Genomic DNA, 18,851 nt, shown 5'->3' with positions numbered 1-18,851 from the left:
TCCACAGTCTCAGTCCCTGAGTTGACATACTCACTATGGATTGTGTGTGCAGGGCATAGAAGCTGTTACATCAGCAAGATCCTGGTACATGACAGCAGTGAACAAGATGGCAGTGAGAAGCAGTCTGTTCACACACAGTGCACCTCCCTCACACATGAGAACAATTAGTTACGGAGATTCAGATGATTCGTAGAATTACAGTTGGCCAGCTGTTGGCTGCGACTGTACACAATTTAAATTACTCCCTTTGCTGAGATTGCGCTGAATTAGCAACCAGAAGGTTTCAGATTTGATTTTCAGGCCATTTCACTTTGGCGATTTCATTTCACAGTCCTCGAGATAAAGAGGAGAAAGATCCCAACAATATTACTGAAAGAGGAGGCAATTCAGCTCATTGAATCAGCTGATTCTACAGCCACCCAAACATGGATGACTGTGATGAGGACCTCTTGGCTGACCAATGCCAGGGTGAACTTCATTCATTGAACCCTGTGAGCCAAACAACCATCAACAGTGACCGGCCAGCTGCCTTCTGAAGTATAGTTATCAGGAAAGACTCTTCGCCATCTTTCTTGGCACCACTTTTAGCAGAATACAATGGGTTAAGGTTTGGACCAGGAGAGCAGACAACACTTAAAATTACGTCTGGCCATTTCCTGCACTTTTGGTTGATTTCAGTGCAGAAAATTAATTTGAAATGGACACGGTGAAGATTTAACAGCCTAGACAAGGGCTTATGTTAACACGGAGTCCGATTTTTGTAAGCAGCGATTTGTTGCTTGTTCATTTGAAATTACACTAACCAGAAAGGAATGTCTGATCATGGACAGAGTGCACTTGCCCACAGCCCCATGAAATATCAACAACACACTCAGAGACACCCTGCACAAAGACAGCATTCTGTCTGGACAGCTTTCCAGGACATTGTGTGATTACTCCTCATACCTCAGCTCAAACACAGTGCAATACAAAATATTTTTCTGTAAAAGCCTCATCACTGCATCCATTTTGAATATATTCATCCTGACATTTAAAAACCACCAGTTATTAGTGGGAGCACAGAATGAACTACAGGGACAGACTCAGAGATACAGGAGCACATCATTCAGGCTCTCAAGCCCAACTGTGTTACAACTCTCATCCACCTTACAAAGCTTTGTTCCATAACCTTTCATAGCCTCACCCCAAAAAATAACAATTCCGCTCAATGTCCAGAGCTCAAATAATGCTCGGGCAGGTTCCACAACCTCTGGGAGCATACAGTTCCAGGTTCATGGCCCACAGTGGAGTGCTAAAAAGGACTGTAAAATTGAACACGTTTTTCTCTATTTTTCTGCTTTTATATTCTCTGTTTTGGTCCATTTTTCTGGGTTTTAAGATGGTGCTAGAGAGTAGTGACATGATACAACATTTCACTGTATTTTGTAACAAACTTCAAGTGACAATAAAGAAATCAAATCAAACTTCAACTGTCACTTGCATGGAAATGTGCTTCATGAAATCATAGGGCACAAAAATCCAGGAAATAGGAACTGGAGGAGATCCTCTGCCAATCAGTGTGGCCAGGGATAATCTTCTGCCCAACTGTACTTTTCTACCCAAACCTCTGCTCCTCATTTCCCTCAATGTCCAAAAATCTACTGAGCATTCACAGCTCTGAGTGAGAGAATGGTAAACTTTCACAACTGTCTGCAATGAAGAAATCTCTCGTTATCCCTGTCCTACATAGAGAACAGGTTCACCGTGATTGTGATCCCTGTTGTAGGCTGTCCAGCCAGGAGATCCTAGGGTGAAGACTTTACCATACAAGAAACAAGTGGAAATGTATCCATTGAAGTTTAAAAAAAAGGCAGGTGATCTCACTGAGACACCTAAATCCTAAGGGGACTTGACAGAGTGGAAACGGAAAGGATGAAGGGAGAGACTAACACTAAGGAACATAGCTTAAAAATAAATAAGCTACCATTTAAGATGAAAAGGAGAAGAGTTTTCTTTTCTCTCAGGGGCTCATTACGGACTATTAAGGGGAAAAAGGGTTACCGGGGAAGGCAAGAAGATGGGGTTGAGAAAGAGATCATGATTGAATAGCAAAACAGATCTGATGGGCCAAATGGTCTAATTCTGCTCCTGTGTCTTTTGGACTTATGAGCCCGTGGAAATTTCTTTCCCAGAGAACAGTTGAAGCTGGGTCATTGAGTAATTTTAAGGCAGAACGGGATGGACTGTTGACTGAGAAAGGGATTCCAAAATTCTAGGAAAGGGCAGGCAGGGAAGGGGAGTATAAGCCACAATCAGATTAAAATGCAGAGCAGGCTCGAGAGGCTGAAAGGCCTACTTCTGTTTCTGGCAGCATTTCACAGCAGCTACTCTGAAAGGCGCTGAAAGATTTAGCTCCTCTCCTACTCCAAACCCCAGGGAATGTTAGCTCCAGTCTAATCCAACCACAGCAATCTCCTCTTTGCAGAACCTGTCCAATGAAACTGCATATCTCTCCCTAGAAGGGAAGTGCAGCTTTTCCTTTGTACAGAGGCCAAAGCTGAACTCAGTATTGAACATATCACCACGCCTAAGCCCTGTATGTTTGTAATATAGTCATCTGGTGCATGCTTAATTAATTGATGTGGAATCAAAAGTTAGTCTAATGGTGACCATGAAACAAGCAAATCCTGTGGATGAGGAGAAAAATTGAAATACACAACCAGGAAGGGGCGTTGAGTATCAACCTGGAAGTTGGTCAAGGGCAGGCAGTATGGGTGGCATAGTGGCTCAGTAGTTAGCACTGCTGCCTCAGAGCACGAGGGACCTGGGTTCGATTCCGGTCTCAAGACAACTGTATGGAATTTGCACATTCTCCCCGTGTCTGTGTGGGTTTCCAAAGGGCAGTCCAGTTTCCTCCAATGATCCAAAGACGTGCAGGCTAAGTGGATCGGCCATGCTAAATTGTCCATAGTGCCCAGGGATGTGTAGGTTAAATGGGTTAGAAATGGGAAATACAGGAGTACAGGGATAGTTGGTGGATCTGGGTGGGATGCTCTTTAGAGGGTCGGTATAGAGTCAATAGGCTGAATGGCCTGCTTCTAAGCTGTAGGGATTCTGTGAAACAACTGCTGGCTGCTGTAACAACCCATCTGGTTCAATGTCTGTTAGGAGGGAAATCTGCTGCCCTTAACTGGTCTGGCTTACACGTAATTTCAGAGCCATGTAGTTGGCTCCCAACTCCTCCCTAAATGACTGAACAAGCTGTTCAGTTTAAGGGCAAATAGGATGGGTAATAAATACTAACCTCATCTGCAACACGCACATCCCATGGAAGGATTAAGGGAAACAAAAGCTGTGATGCCCAGAGCTGACTACAGCATCATTGCTGTTTGTCTCCAGCCCCTGTATGCACCCCTGAGCAAGATGAAGAAATCCAGTAGGGAACACAGACTGCAGTCAGCTCTAGGACATTCAGAACTTTAGTTATCTGAATGGATATTGCAAAGAATAATTTTAAATTGTTTGGAGTATGGACTAAAAATAGAAGAGGCTGCTTTAAATTGAGAAAACTGTGAGAGAAAATATTTGTAGCTATTAAAACCAAGTGCAGATTAACAGTTAACAAAGTGTGGAGCTGGATGAACACAGCAGGCCAAGCAGCATCTTAGGAGCACAAAACCTGACGTTTTGGGGTCTAGACCCTTTTCTGATGAAGAGTCTAGGCCTGAAACATCAGCTTTTGTGCTCCTAAGATGCTGCTTGGCCTGCTGTGTTCATCCAGCTCCATACTTTGTTATCTCGGATTCTCCAGCATCTGCAGTTCCCATTATCTTGTCACAGATTAAGAGTTGTTGAGGGCTATTTTCAAATGGAATGGCACCGACTGTGTTTTCAGTGTCACTTGGCCCTGAAACAGTTCTCTGATTAGCTTTTCGATTGGACGCAGTTATTGTGGGTTTAGCATAGTAACAGCTACTTGATAGGTTCCTGGGAAGGTGGCTATAACGCTGTGTGTGGGCAATACAGCAGTGGTATTCAGACTGCAAAGGGAAAGAATACATTTCTCCTTCGTCATCTCCTTTCTGTGCTGAGAATCCAACTAAAATCTCCAGGGGCTAGCTATTCTCCCTCATCTTTTCTGTAGGGTGTTATCTCTGCAATTCCCCTGCTGAAAGGAACAATGGAAAAAAAACAGAGGCACTGAAAGTATGATTCATCAACAAGCGAGTTTTAAGAAGATTTGTAGCTCAGGTTGAGGTTCTGGATGTGAGTTTGCTCGCTGAGCTGGAAGGTTAGTTTTCAGACGTTTCATCACCATTCTAGGTAACATCATCAGTGAGCCTCCGATGAAGCGCTGGTGTTATGTCCCACTTTCTAGAGAGGTTTGAATGTCTGAAAACTAACCTTCCAGCTCAGCGAGCAAACTCACATCCCCACAATTCATCAACCAATTTATGATTGGTACAGCTACAATCTCATATCATCAGAAAAGACGCAGAAAGAATTTAATGGAATTAAAAGGGCTCAAAAGGAAACAAGTCACTGAAGTCTGTCATCTGGAGTGGTGCCAGAACTACCCTATTCTTTTCACTCCCCACCCCAAATACTTATGTCTCCTCTCTTTTTCTGTCTGTTCTATGTATGGAAATTGTAAAAAGGGGCAGAGTTTAAGTTATAGAGTTTTAAGTTTGCAACTTGACTTGTCTACCTTTTGTCATTGGCTAAAAACAGCTTGATTACAATAAATTTTTTTTTTAAACCAGGGTCTTGACATGCTTGTCTCCTGAATTAGACCGTTTAATGAATTAATTAATCAATTTTTCACATACGTGATGATTCTAGGAATAGTGGGTCTTGGTTTTTATTGCATTGCCTCAACAGATTGCGGCTGTATGTAGGTAATTGACTATTATTAATTGGCAATACAAGGAGCTAAAGCTCAGTTAGAAACAGCCAGGTGGGGAAACCTGCCTAGATGGGCGGCCCGGTGGCTCAGTGGTTAGCAATGCTGCCTCACAGCAACAGGGACCGAGGTTCGATTTCACCCTCAGGCAACTGTCTGTGTGGAGTTTGCACATTCTCCCCGTGTCTGTGTGGCTTCCTCCGGATGCTCTGGTTTCCTCCCACAGTCCAAAGATGTGCAGGCGAGGTGGATTGGCCATGCTAAGTTGTCCATAGGTTCAGGGAGGTGTAGATTAGGGGGATGGGCCTGGGTGGGATGTTCTGAGGTTCGGTGTGGACTTGTTAGATTGAAGGGCCTGTTTCCACATTGTAGGAATTCTAATTCTAATTCTAATTGTAATTGTTTGAAAATTTCAGAAGCTGAAGATCAACTTAAACATGGATGACTTTTGGCTGAGTGGGGAATTAAATTTCCCAAAATCCGATTCCCAAGCAAATCTTTGCATTTCAAGTTGCAGGATTTTGTGTCTGCACTACACATGTGGCCAAGGTCAGGAAAATCCCAGCTTCATGTTAAAATCCAATTGAAAGATTCCACAATTCATTTCTCGATCGAGGGGAATGGTCACTCACTGATTCTTGTAACTTACTTTCTTCACATGTACCTACACTCAGCACCAAAATATAGAAATTAATCAATTAAACATGCACTGAAACACACATTCCAACACTCCAGCAATGTGAAGACCCACCTTGTTTGAAACAAAACAAAACCATCTTTATTTGCCCAGTTCAGCTGCTGGAGAAAGATGCTGTCTTTCATCCTGAAATTAAGTCATTAAATTGAGCGCTTAAGGTCTGTTAATAAAATTCTGACTCCCAGAAAGTATTAATTCTTTGATCATGCGATCAGTGCTCAGATTTCAGTATGTGTGTAAAATTCTTTTGTTCAGCACTTGCGTGTGAACTTTACTACACTGTTAACTCAATAAAAAACCCTCACAAATCCTCAATTTTCCAACTGGCCCTGAAAAAAATCACTGACTCTGTCGAGTTACAGTGAGTCATTCACACCCTGTTTAAACACTGACTCTGTACAGTTACACAATGAATAAGCCTTATCATGCTAAATTAACTTTGACTCTGTACAGTTACACAGTGAGTAACCCTTACCCTGCTGAATAAACACTGGCTCTGACACAGTAAGTGCGTGAAGCAGTGCAGTAGAGGCAAGTTCAATGGAGGCTAACACAAAGGCAGTTAGACTGTGATGGAGTGCGAGAGTGGACGAGAATGATGTGCAGGGCCATGGGGTTTTGACACTGGCTCAAGGTGCTCATTCTGAAAGCCAGCGCCTGTACAAGGGCCCAATGCCGTCCTCCTGCACCGTTACAAGGTTACTGAGTCTGAGCCTCAGCTGAGTATGGGCTGGGGATTGAGGTTGGGTGTGAATTGATTATTTTACAGGTGACAAGCTCAGTAACTGATTTACTGTGGCCATGACCATGTGATTTTGGAATAGTTTTGTGTGTATGGATTGTGGAAGTGTCTGACCTGGTGTAATGGGACATTGAATGCATTCGGTCACTCCCCAGCCAACACCACCTCCTTGGCAGCAACGTTCGACTGTCCGCAGGCCGGTCAGTGGGGAAGCACACTGAAATGACAACATCAAGAGTGGAATGATTTATGAATAAGCTAGAACCTCAAAACCTAGATAAAAACAGAGAAACCACTGAAACTACACATCAGCTTTGGCAGAGGAGAGGCACATGAGTTAATGTTGCAGCTCAATGACCTATTCCAGAAAAACTTACTTTACTCCTCAGTGGCTCTTCCAGAAAGCTTCAGCCCACTTGTAAAACACTTCAGTAAATTGAGGAGAAGTGGCTGTTGCAAGAAATATATCAGCTTTTACACGGAGCAAGATTCCATTCCGGGGTGGCGTGAGCCAACAGCTTGGTGTTGGTTAAGGGAAGAATGTTGCCACCAGGGTTTTTACAGCTTGAGCTGAGGCCATAAATCCTTGAACATTCACCAGACAAACAAGAACTAATAAGACAAGGGAGTATACACCAAATAGTAGGACCTTAAGATGTCCAGAGAATTAGAGAAACCTTTGTGCACATTTTCATAGATCCTTGAAGGTAGCCGGAGAGACAGATAAAGTGGTTATGGTGGCATACAGGAAAATTGCCTTTATTAGTTAAGACAAGAGCAAGGAGTTTCTGATGGAGTTGTATATGAGCTAGACCAGAGCTGGAGTACTGTGCGCACTTATGGTCATGCTATAGGAAGGATGTGGTCACTCTGGAGGGGTGCAGAGGAGGATCACCAGGATATTGTCTAGGCTGGAATGAGTCAGCAATTTAAAGGGACTAGATAGGCTGAGGTTGTTTTCCTTGGAGCAGAGAGGGCTGAGGGGTTTTTGCTTCAGGTGAGTAAAATTCTGAGGGGCACAGGCAAGGTAGATCAGGACAAACCCTTCCCCTTCATAGAGGTCTCAATAACCAGAGGGCACAGTGTTAACTAAGAAGCAGGGGATTTGTGGAAAAATATTTTCACCCAGAGGACAGTTAGAGTCTGGAACTCACTGCCTGAGAAAGTGGCAGAGGCATGAATTCCAAGTCATTGAAGGTGTATTTCAATAAGCAGTTGAAATACCAGGGCACACAGGGCTATGGACCATATGCAGGAGAATCATAATGAAAGAAGAGGTCTGTTGGATAGTTATCATGGGCATGATGAACTGAAGGACCTCAAGATGCTGTTACAAACTCTGTGACTATGACATACAAGATTCAATTTTTCAGTGAAAGGAAATTAATTGTTATCGGTCAATGGGATAGGTCACTCTCTGACACTAAAAACATTTGGGAGTGAACACAGCCAATGGACAGACTGAGTTTGGAATGGACCTTTGGGTGCGGGTTAATACGCCCCTCCCAAAGATAGTTTGGTGGCAGCCATCTAATTGGATAGGAGGGTGACAGATGGGGACCCTGTTCTCTTCTCGTTTCCACTCTGATGAAGGCTTTCCCATTCTGATACTAACTGAAACCCTTAAGCTGCTCATTAATGGGTTTGTGATAATGGGAACTGCAGATGCTGGAGAATCCAACATAACAAAGTGTGAAGCTGGATGAACACAGCAGACCAAGCAGCATCTCAGGAGCACAAAAGCTGACGTTTCGGGCCTAGACCCTTCATCAGAGAGGGGGGTGGGGTGAGGGTTCTGGAATAAATAGGGAGAGAGGGGGAGGCGGATCAAGGATGGAGAGAAAAGAAGATAGGTGGAGAGAGTATAGGTGGGGATGTAGGGAGGGGATAGGTCAGTCCAGGGAAGACGGACAGGTCAAGGAGGTGGGATGAGGTTAGTAGGTAGGAAATGGAGGTGCGGCTTGGGGTGGGAGGAAGGGATGGGTGAGAGGAAGAACAGGTTAGGGAGGCAGAGACAGGCTGGATTGGTTTTGGGATGCAGTGGGTGGAGGGGAAGAGCTGGGCTGGTTGTGTGGTGCAGTGGGGGGAGGGGACGAACTGGGCTGGTTTTGGGATGCGGTGGGGGAAGGGGAGATTTTGAAGCTGGTGAAGTCCACATTGATACCATTGGGCTGCATGGTTCCCAAGCAGAATATGAGTTGCCGTTCCTGCAACCTTTGGGCGGCATCATTGTGGCACTGCAGGAAGCCCATGATGGATCCACATTGATATCCATCATGGGCCTCCTGCAGTGGCAAAATAATGCCACCCGAAGGTTGCAGGAACAGCAACTCATATTCCGCTTGGGAACCCTGCAGCCCAATGGTATCAATGTGGACTTCACCAGCTTCAAAATCTCCCCTTACCCCGCCATATCCCAAAACCAACCCAGTTCGTCCCCTCCCCCCACTGCACCACACAACCAGCCCAGCTCTTCCCCTCCACCCACTGCATCCCAAAACCAGTCCAGCCTGTCTCTGCCTCCCTAACCTGTTCTTCCTCTCACCCATCCTTTCCTCCCACCCCAAGCCGCACCTCCATCTCCTACCTACTAACCTCATCCCACCTCCTTGACCTGTCCGTCTTCCCTGGACTGACCTATCCCCTCCCTACCTCCCCACCTATACTCTCCTCTCCACCTATCTTCTTTTCTCTCCATCTTTGGTCCACCTCCCCCTCTCTCCCTATTTATTCCAGAACCCTCACCCCATCCCCCTCTCTGATGAAGGGTCTAGGCCCGAAACTTCAGCTTTTGTGCTCCTGAGATGCTGCTTGGCCTGCTGTGTTCATCCAGCTTCACACTTTGTTATCATTAATGGGTTTGATCCTGCCACTGCAGTTATTAACAGGGAGCTGGCTCAACAAGGTGAAGCAAACCTGCACAGCATCACCTGCAGGCTCCTCTGGGGAGTGTGTTTTGGACAAAGGCACTCAGTGCTTGAATGAGAGACTTGGCTCCAGGAAATATCTTACCCAAGCTCCCCAGATAGCACCTTCCAAACCTAGAACCACTTCCATCTCAAAGGACAAGGGAAGCAGACACATGGGAATGCCAACCCCTTCAAATTCACCGCCAAGCCACTCACCATCCTAACTTGAAAATATATCGCTGTTCGTTTACTGTTGCTGGGTCAAAATCCTGGAATTCCCTCCCTAATGGCATTTAAGGACAACCAACAGCATAAAGACTGCAGCGATTCAAAAAAAGCAGCTCAGCACCACTTTCTCAAGGGCTTTTAGGGATGGGCAATAAATGCTGGTGCAGACAGTAATGGTCATATCTCACAAATGCATAAAAAAAGAGGATGGGGTTCTGCTCAGAATCACCTGCAACTGCTGCTAAACCCCTATATTGGAAAAGATACTGAAGCTTGAGAGAGGGGTGGCACAGAAGAGGTTTACCAGGATGTTGCTTGAACTGGACTATATTAGCTATAGGGGGAGGTTGGAAGGACTTGGATTGTTTTGATTAGAGTGTCAGAGGCTGACGGCAACCTGTATACAAAATTATCAACAGTCAGAGTTTCTTTCCCAAGCTGGAAATGTCAATTACTCAGGGCATTACTTTAAAATGAGAGGGGAAAAGTTTAAAAGGAGATATGGGAGGCAAGTTGTTTTTTGCACAGAGAGTGGTAGGTGCTTGGGGAAAATGCTGCCGGGGAGGTGGTAGAGGTGGAGACGTTAGCAACAATTAAATGACATCTAGACGGACAAATGAACAGGCAGGGAATAGAGGGACATTGGACAAGTACAGACAGATGGGATTACTATAGAATAGCATCATGGTCAGTATTGCCATGGTGGGCTGAATGGCCTATTTCTGTGCTGTATTGTTTTACGTTCCAAGAGCACTGTGTTGCAAGCTGGCATCTCACCCCATGCTGGTTCTAAATTAGTTTCCTACCTGTCCGCTGGTGATTTCAGTGAAGCAGTATCCAAACACAGACTCTGCATCCAATCGGGGAGCAGCAGTGAGAGGTCCCTGTCGCTCCTGTGGTGCTCTCTGGGACGTTGGCTCCTGGACGTGGAACTGAGCAGAATTTGTGTGTTTCTCCCCAACCACCTGGGTGACCTGATGAACCTTCACTGAGACTTCAGGAGGATGCTGGACTCGAAGATTAACGATTGGCGGAATCAATCGGTCTGCTGGAATCAGTACAGTGTTTGAAGTTAGAGATCACCATCCAATGGGGTGGTGCAGCAATAGATCACTGTCCAATGGGGAGTGCAGCAAAAGATCACGGTCCAATGGGGAGTGCAGCAAAAGATCACTGTCCAATGGGGTTAGAAGCCAGACAGTGTCATCCCATGGGAGGATGGCTCACCTGTAGCAAAGCTGTGAAAGACAGAGTGAATAAGGGTACAATTTCCAACACAATTACACCTCGATAGGGGTATCTGGTGTAAACTGGGAAGTGAGAAAGACCAAAGAAAATTTGGAAACTAATCAGCAAGTCCATTTGAAAGCCGCTGATATGGAGATATGTACAGATAAAGACAGATGGTGAAAGAATGGAATTAAATGATGACAAAGTGGATGGGCTAATTGTATTTTCTTTTTTTCAAAATTGGGACTGCTGTCAGATTAAAATGTGAAACTCTAGTGTTCGCTAGACTGCATACAGACTGGTTACACTTAGTCCTGTCTCTGTCTCTCTCTCTCACGTAGATAGTTGTTCTGATTCCATAGGATATACAGTACGGAAACAGGCTGTTCAGCCCAGTCACTGCAGGTTCCACTCAAAACCACCCTCCCCAATCCTTTCTCATCTTAAACTTGACAGAGTTCAGAAAAGATTTACAGGGATGTTACCAGGATTGGAGGGTTTGATCTATAGGGAGGGATTGAATAGGCTGGGACTATTCTCCTTGGGGCACAGAGGCTGAAGGCTGACCTTACAGATGTTTATAAGATCATGACGGGTATGGATAGGGTAAATAGGCAAGGTCTTTTTCCCAGGGTGGGGGAGTCCAAAATTAAGGTTTAAGGTGGGAGGAAAGAGATTTAAAAGGGACCTGGAGGGCAACGTTTTCACGTAGAGGGTGGTGTGTGTATGGAATGAGCTGCCAGAGGAAGTGGTGGAGGCTGGCGCAATTACAACATTTAAAGGCATCTGGATGGGTATGTGAATAGGAAGGGTTTAGAGGGATATGGGCCAAATGCTGGAAAATGGGACTAGATTAATTCAGAATATCTGGGGGCATGGATGAGTTGGACCGAAGGGTGTTTCTGTGCTGTACAACTCTTTGGCTCTATACTGCACAAATGTTCCTACTAGAAAAGGAGCAAAACTTGACTTTCTCTTGGGAACTAAACTAGGGCAAGTGCCTGAAGTATTAGTAGAGGAACATTTTGGGACGAGAGATCATAATTCCGTTAGTTTTCAAATAGTTATGTAAAACGATGAGCCTTTCATAAAAGTTGAAGTTTTTAATTGGATTAAAACCAATTTTAATGGTATGAGACAAGAACTTTCAAAAATTGATTAAGTTGACTGTTCACAGGTAAAGGGATGACTGACAAGTGGGAGGCTTTCAAAAGCGTGATAACAAGGAGTCAGAGGTTTAATGCTCCTGTAAGAGTGAAGGGTAAGGCTGGTAACTATAGGGAACGATGGATGAATAAACAAGTTGATATTCTAGTTAAGAATAAGAAAGAATCGTGTATTAGATGTAGACAACTCAGATCAAATGAATCTCTTGAAGTATATAAAGAGTGTAGGGGCTTTCTTAAGAGGAAAATCAGTAGGGCAAAGAGGGGATATGACATAGTCTAGGCAGATAAGGTTAAGGATAATTCAAAGAGATTCAGCAAATACATTAAGAGTAAAGAGCAACAAGACAAAGAATAGGACCCCTTAAAGATCACTAAGGTTATCTATGTGTTGATCCTCAGGAAATGGGAGAGATACTAATTGAATATTTCATGTCAGTTTTTACCGTGGAGAAAGAAACAAAGGCTGGAGAACTTGGGAAAATAAATATTGATGTTTTAAAAATAGATCACATTACAGAAAAGGTGATGCCTGGAGGTCTCAGAAAATTTAAAGGTGGATAAATCTTCTGGACCTGATCAAGTGTATCCCAGAACGTTAGGGAAGAAATTGTGGGGCCTCTAGCAGAAATATTTGTATCATCTATATCCATGGGTGAGGTGCCAGAGGACTGGAGGGTGGTGGCCTTTATTTAACAAAGGCCGTAAGGAGAAGCCTGGGAACCATAGACCTGTGAGCCTGACATCGGTGGTAAGTTGTTTGAGGTGATTCTGAAAGAGAGAGTTTACATGCATTTGGACAAGCAAGAACTGATTAGGAATAGTCAGCTGGTTTTGTGCGAGGGAAGTCGTGTCTCACAAGCTTGATTGAGTATTTTTGAGGAAGTAAACAACAAGATTGATGAAGGCTGAGTGGTTGATGTAATTTACATGAACTTTAGTAAAGCCTTTGACAAGATTCGGCACAGTAGTCTAATTAGTAATGTTGCATCATGTGAAATTTAAGGTGAGCTTGCCAATAGGATACAAAATTGGTTTAACAGTAGGAGGCAAAGGGTGGTGGTGGAAGATTGTTTCTCAGATTGTTTCTTGTTTAGGTGGCACGGTGGCTCAGTGGTTAGCACTCCTGCCTCAAAGCGCCAGGGACCCGGGTTCAATTCCAGCCTCGGGCAACTGTCTGTGTGGAGTTTGCACATTCTCCCCGTGTCTGCGTGGGTTTCCTCCGGGTGCTCCGCTTTCCTTCCACAGAGCAAAGATGTGCGGGTTAGGTGGATCAGCCATGCTAAATTGACTGTAGTGTTCAGGGGTGAGTGGGTTATAGTGGGATGGGTCTGGGTGGGATTCAAAGGGCGGTGTGGGCTTGTTAGGACAAAGGGCCTGCTTCCACACTGTAGGGAATCTAATCTAAGACTGGGAGCCTGTAGCCAGTGGTGTTCCACAAAGATAGGTACCGGGTCCACTTTTGTTTGATATTTATACAGATGGTTTGGATTAGAATATAGGAGGCATGGTTAGCAAGTTTGTGGATGCCAGAATTGGTGTACAGTGGACAGAGAAGAAGGTTACCTAAGATTACAAAGAAATCTCGATCAATTGGTTCAATAGGCTGAGGAGTGGCAGATGGAGTTTAATTTGAATGAACGTGAGATATTGCATTTTGGTAGAACAAACAAGGGCAAGAATTATACAATTAAAAGTAAGGCCTTGGGTAGTGTTGTGGAACAGAGAGCTAGGGGTTCAGGTACATAGTGCTTTGAAATTTGTGTCACAGGTAAACAGGGTGTTTAAGAAGGTAATAAAATGTGAGGCTGGATGAACACAGCAGGCCAAGCAGCATCCCAGGAGCACAAAAGCTGACGTTTCGGGCCTAGACCCTTCATCAGAGAGGGGGATGGGGGGAGGGAACTGGAATAAATAGGGAGAGAGGGGGAGGCGGACCGAAGATGGAGAGCAAAGAAGATAGGTGGAGAGGGTGTAGGTGGGGAGGTAGGGAGGGGATAGGTCAGTCCAGGGAAGACGGACAGGTCAAGGAGGTGGGATGAGGTTAGTAGGTAGCTGGGGGTGCGGCTGGGGGTGGGAGGAAGGGATGGGTGAGAGGAAGAACCGGTTAGGGAGGCAGAGACAGGTTGGACTGGTTTTGGGATGCAGTGGGTGGGGGGGAAGAGCTGGGCTGGTTGTGTGGTGCAGTGGGGGGAGGGGATGAACTGGGCTGGTTTAGGGATGCAGTGGGGGAAGGGGAGATTTTGAAACTGGTGAAGTCCACATTGATACCATATGGCTGCAGGGTTCCCAGGCGGAATATGAGTTGCTGTTCCTGCAACCTTCGGGTGGCATCATTGTGGCAGTGCAGGAGGCCCATGATGGACATGTCATCAAGAGAATGGGAGGGGGAGTGGAAATGGTTTGCGACTGGGAGGTGCAGTTGTTTGTTGCGGACTGAGCGGAGGTGTTCTGCAAAGCGGTCCCCAAGCCTCCGCTTGGTTTCCCCAATGTAGAGAAAGCCGCACCGGGTACAGTGGATGCAGTATACCACATTGGCAGATGTGCAGGTGAACCTCTGCTTAATGTGGAATGTCATCTTGGGGCCTGGGATGGGGGTGAGGGAGGAGGTGTGGGGACAAGTGTAGCATTTCCTGCGGTTGCAGGGGAAGGTGCCGGGTGTGGTGGGGTTGGAGGGCAGTGTGGAGCGAACAAGGGAGTCACGGAGAGAGTGGTCTCTCCGGAAAGCAGACAGGGGTGGGGATGGAAAAATGTCTTGGGTGGTGGGGTCGGATTGTAAATGGCGGAAGTGTCGGAGGATAATGCGTTGTATCCGGAGGTTGGTGGGGTGGTGTGTGAGAACGAGGGGGATCCTCTTGGGGCGGTTGTGGCGGGGGCGGGGTGTGAGGGATGTGTCGCGGGAAATGCGGGAGACGCGGTCAAGGGCGTTCTCAATCACCGTGGGGGGGGAAGTTGCGGTCCTTAAAGAACTTGGACATCTGGGATGTGCGGGAGTGGAATGTCTTATCGTGGGAGCAGATGCGGCGGAGGCGGATAAGACATTCCACTCCCGCACATCCCAGATGTCCAAGTTCTTTAAGGACCGCAACTTCCCCCCCACGGTGATTGAGAACGCCCTTGACCGCGTCTCCCGCATTTCCCGCGACACATCCCTCACACCCCGCCCCCGCCACAACCGCCCCAAGAGGATCCCCCTCGTTCTCACACACCACCCTACCAACCTCCGGATACAACGCATTATCCTCCGACACTTCCGCCATTTACAATCCGACCCCACCACCCAAGACATTTTTCCATCCCCACCCCTGTCTGCTTTCCGGAGAGACCACTCTCTCCGTGACTCCCTTGTTCGCTCCACACTGCCCTCCAACCCCACCACACCCGGCACCTTCCCCTGCAACCGCAGGAAATGCTACACTTGTCCCCACACCTCCTCCCTCACCCCCATCCCAGGCCCCAAGATGACATTCCACATTAAGCAGAGGTTCACCTGCACATCTGCCAATGTGGTATACTGCATCCACTGTACCCGGTGCGGCTTTCTCTACATTGGGGAAACCAAGCGGAGGCTTGGGGACCGCTTTGCAGAACACCTCCGCTCAGTCCGCAACAAACAACTGCACCTCCCAGTCGCAAACCATTTCCACTCCCCCTCCCATTCTCTTGATGACATGTCCATCATGGGCCTCCTGCACTGCCACAATGATGCCACCCGAAGGTTGCAGGAACAGCAACTCATATTCCGCCTGGGAACCCTGCAGCCATATGGTATCAATGTGGACTTCACCAGTTTCAAAATCTCCCCTTCCCCCACTGCATCCCTAAACCAGCCCAGTTCATCCCCTCCCCCCACTGCACCACACAACCAGCCCAGCTCTTCCCCCCCACCCACTGCATCCCAAAACCAGTCCAACCTGTCTCTGCCTCCCTAACCGGTTCTTCCTCTCACCCATCCCTTCCTCCCACCCCCAGCCGCACCCCCAGCTACCTACTAACCTCATCCCACCTCCTTGACCTGTCCGTCTTCCCTGGACTGACCTATCCCCTCCCTACCTCCCCACCTACACCCTCTCCACCTATCTTCTTTGCTCTCCATCTTCGGTCCGCCTCCCCCTCTCTCCCTATTTATTCCAGTTCCCTCCCCCCATCCCCCTCTCTGATGAAGGGTCTAGGCCCGAAACGTCAGCTTTTGTGCTCCTGGGATGCTGCTTGGCCTGCTGTGTTCATCCAGCCTCACATTTTATTATCTTGGAGTCTCCAGCATCTGCAGTTCCCATTATCTCTGTTTAAGAAGGTATTTTGCACAATGGTCTTCATTGCTCAGACCTTTGCGTATAGGAGTTGAGATGTCATGTTGAGTTTGCACAGGGCATTAATGAGACCTCTTCTGGAGTATTGTGTGCATTTCTAATACCCTGCTATGGGAAGGATGTTATTAAATTGGATCGGGTTCGTAGGAGATTTACCAGGCTGTTGCTAGGGGGGTTTGAGTTATAAAAATAGGCTGGCACTTTTTGTGGGTTGAGGAGTGACCTCATTGAGGTTTATAAAATCATGAGGGTCACAGCTAAGGTGAATAAGCAAGGGTATTTTCCCTAGATTGGAGGAGTTCAAAACTAGGCGTCATATTTTTAAGGTGAGAGGAGAAAGTTTCAAAGAAAAGACATGAGGGGCGACTTGTTTTTACACAGTTTTTTTTTACATGGAATGAGCTGCCAGAGGAAGTGGTGAATACAGGTATAGTTAGAGCATTTAAAAGACATTTGGCTAAGGCCATGAACAGGAACGGTTTGAAAGGATATGGGCCGAATGCAGACAAGTGAGACTAGCTTAGTTTGGGAACATGGTTGGCAGGGACTAGGTGGGCCGAAGAGTCCGTTTCCATACTTTATGACACTCTCTGCTGCGAGAGTTGACAGTTAACTGCTAAACTCAGTCTGTAAACTGGAAAACCCAAAGAGTGATGAGTCATTGAAACAGCCCATCCCTTCACCCTTTAGTACTGACTGCACTCAATCAGTTCATGTTCTCAAAATTAAAATACAGTCTCCGATATTAGATTCGATTCCATGATTGAATATTTGCTAAATAATGCCAAGCGTGGTACAATTACAGTAACAATCGATTAAGTATTTTCATACAGGGTCACAGTGTGTGTTTGGAAAATAATATTTTAAAACAAAGGGCCCTGTTGTTTGCAGACAGCAAGAGCATGTATATGCATGGTATCAGATTTAGTTGAACAGAATGGGTTGAACAGACCAATGACTTAAGCAATTAGTCAGCTTGCCTGATTTAAATTTAAACAACAAACTTTAAGTCAACTATCATTATGAACTTGATGATAGGCAATGGCATGAATAATCCATTTGCCAACAAATTTGCACTCGACCCTTACAGTAAAAGGAATGCTGTTTACCTTTACACTCATATTCTTACAAAATGTCCTGATATGTGAAACAAAAGCCTTCAAAAAAAGGGCCTCTTTTCACCAATACTCTAGTTCTGCAGTATCAAAGGCCAGCTGAGTCTTAAAGAGAGCCTTAGAGAAACAGAACTTGGAGAAGTTGATAAAGGTGAACTTCAGAACTTAATGTCCTCACAGCTGAAGGCACAGTTACTAAAGCTGGTATGGTGAAAGTGCAGGATATGAATATCAAGGGTAAACATTGAAGGAATGTCATTGTCTGCCAGGTAGGAAGGCTGGAGGAGGTTGGAGAAATAGGTAGTGACAAGGCCATAAAGAAATATAATCTCCAATTATTTAAGTGCCTCCTGCTCTTTATGGTGATACATTAAAGCATTTCAGTCTGTTTCTCACAGCTTTCTGTGTCTGGCTACTTACAAAGCAATTTCATATCTGTGCAGTAATCTTACATTACCCTGTAAGATCAGCTGCGAACTCAAACAATGTTTCCCATTGTACGCTTGTGTAGGTGACAATTAAATACTCCAGGGCAAGATTAGTGTTCAAGATAAATGGCCAAACATTAAAATGATGATAAATGGGTTTATTAAATGGTTTCAGTCAAGTATTATTGTGCCTGGATACAAGTGACCCTGTGCTTGGCCCCAGGAGGTGATTAGCAGCCTAGCAATCACCCCCCAGTTTGTTCTGCACAGTGACCAGGTTATTTAAAATTGGCAGTTCTGACCCTTTCTCAGAGTCCCATTTTCTATAATGACTGCAAATTATATCAATAAAGTTTCTACTGTAGATGTCCTTTTGTTTTGACCAATTTAAAATAATTGAGCTCCTATGTGGAAAATGAAATGTATGATTTTACATTCAGCCCATTGCAGTGAACACTTCGATCCCCTTCAGTGTAGAAACATTGTGCATTCAAAATTTATTTTAGACTCCCACCGACCACAGAAAAATCTAGACTTGACTCTTCATCCCAACTCAGACTGTCCCAGATGCCAATTACCCAAGCTGCAAGCAGATTTCACCTTTAGATTCAGTGATAATGGGAACTGCAGATGCTGGAGAATCCGAGATAACAAAGTGTGGAGCTGGATGAACACAGCAGGCCAAGCAGCATCTTAGGAGCACAAAAGCTGATGTTTCAGGCCAAGACCCTTCATCTTTAGGTTCACCCAGTTTATTTTCATTTCCTTTTGCATGGAGGGTGAAGATTTGAAAGATTCGCCCTCTTTCCCCAACTCATCTCCTGCTGGGATAATCCTAAGTCCTGCTAGGGTAAAGTTCCAAGTAAAGTCTGCTAGAAAGCCTTTTGCTGCCTCATAAGTGTTCATCCTTACTGAGATTGCTCAGGGAGTGAGTGTGGGCAACCTTTTCAATTTAGAGGTATTACAGAACATCCCTACACATATAATCCCTGCACCGAGGCTCAATGGATTATGTCCAGGAGCTAGAACCTTGGCAGATATTTAACCTCCTTAAAGCAGGGACTATAAAGTACTTCTGATATTGAGATCAGCTAATTTTGATCCTGGACTGGAATCTGCAAAACCGTATAAATAAACAAGCATT

General features: G+C 45.6%; 1 protein-coding gene across 5 annotated transcripts in view; it reads right to left on the bottom strand.

Annotated features, from left to right (window-relative positions):
* LOC125447701 (latent-transforming growth factor beta-binding protein 1-like) overlaps nucleotides 1-18,851 on the bottom strand; it is a 120,501-nt gene that overhangs the window by 46,846 nt on the left and 54,804 nt on the right. For all 5 annotated transcript variants that reach the window (XM_059640915.1, XM_059640919.1, XM_059640916.1 and 2 more), the window contains 2 exons: nucleotides 10,265-10,506; nucleotides 6,436-6,538 (listed from right to left, as the gene is read on the bottom strand). In XM_059640915.1, the coding sequence (XP_059496898.1) occupies nucleotides 6,436-6,538; nucleotides 10,265-10,506 (345 nt within the window). The remainder of the gene's footprint in view (nucleotides 1-6,435; nucleotides 6,539-10,264; nucleotides 10,507-18,851) is intronic.

Source organism: Stegostoma tigrinum, chromosome 39, assembly GCF_030684315.1.
Source record: "Stegostoma tigrinum isolate sSteTig4 chromosome 39, sSteTig4.hap1, whole genome shotgun sequence".
NCBI lineage: Eukaryota > Metazoa > Chordata > Chondrichthyes > Orectolobiformes > Stegostomatidae > Stegostoma > Stegostoma tigrinum.
Note: the sequence above shows the minus strand (reverse complement) of the source record. Positions and strands in the feature narration are given on the sequence as shown.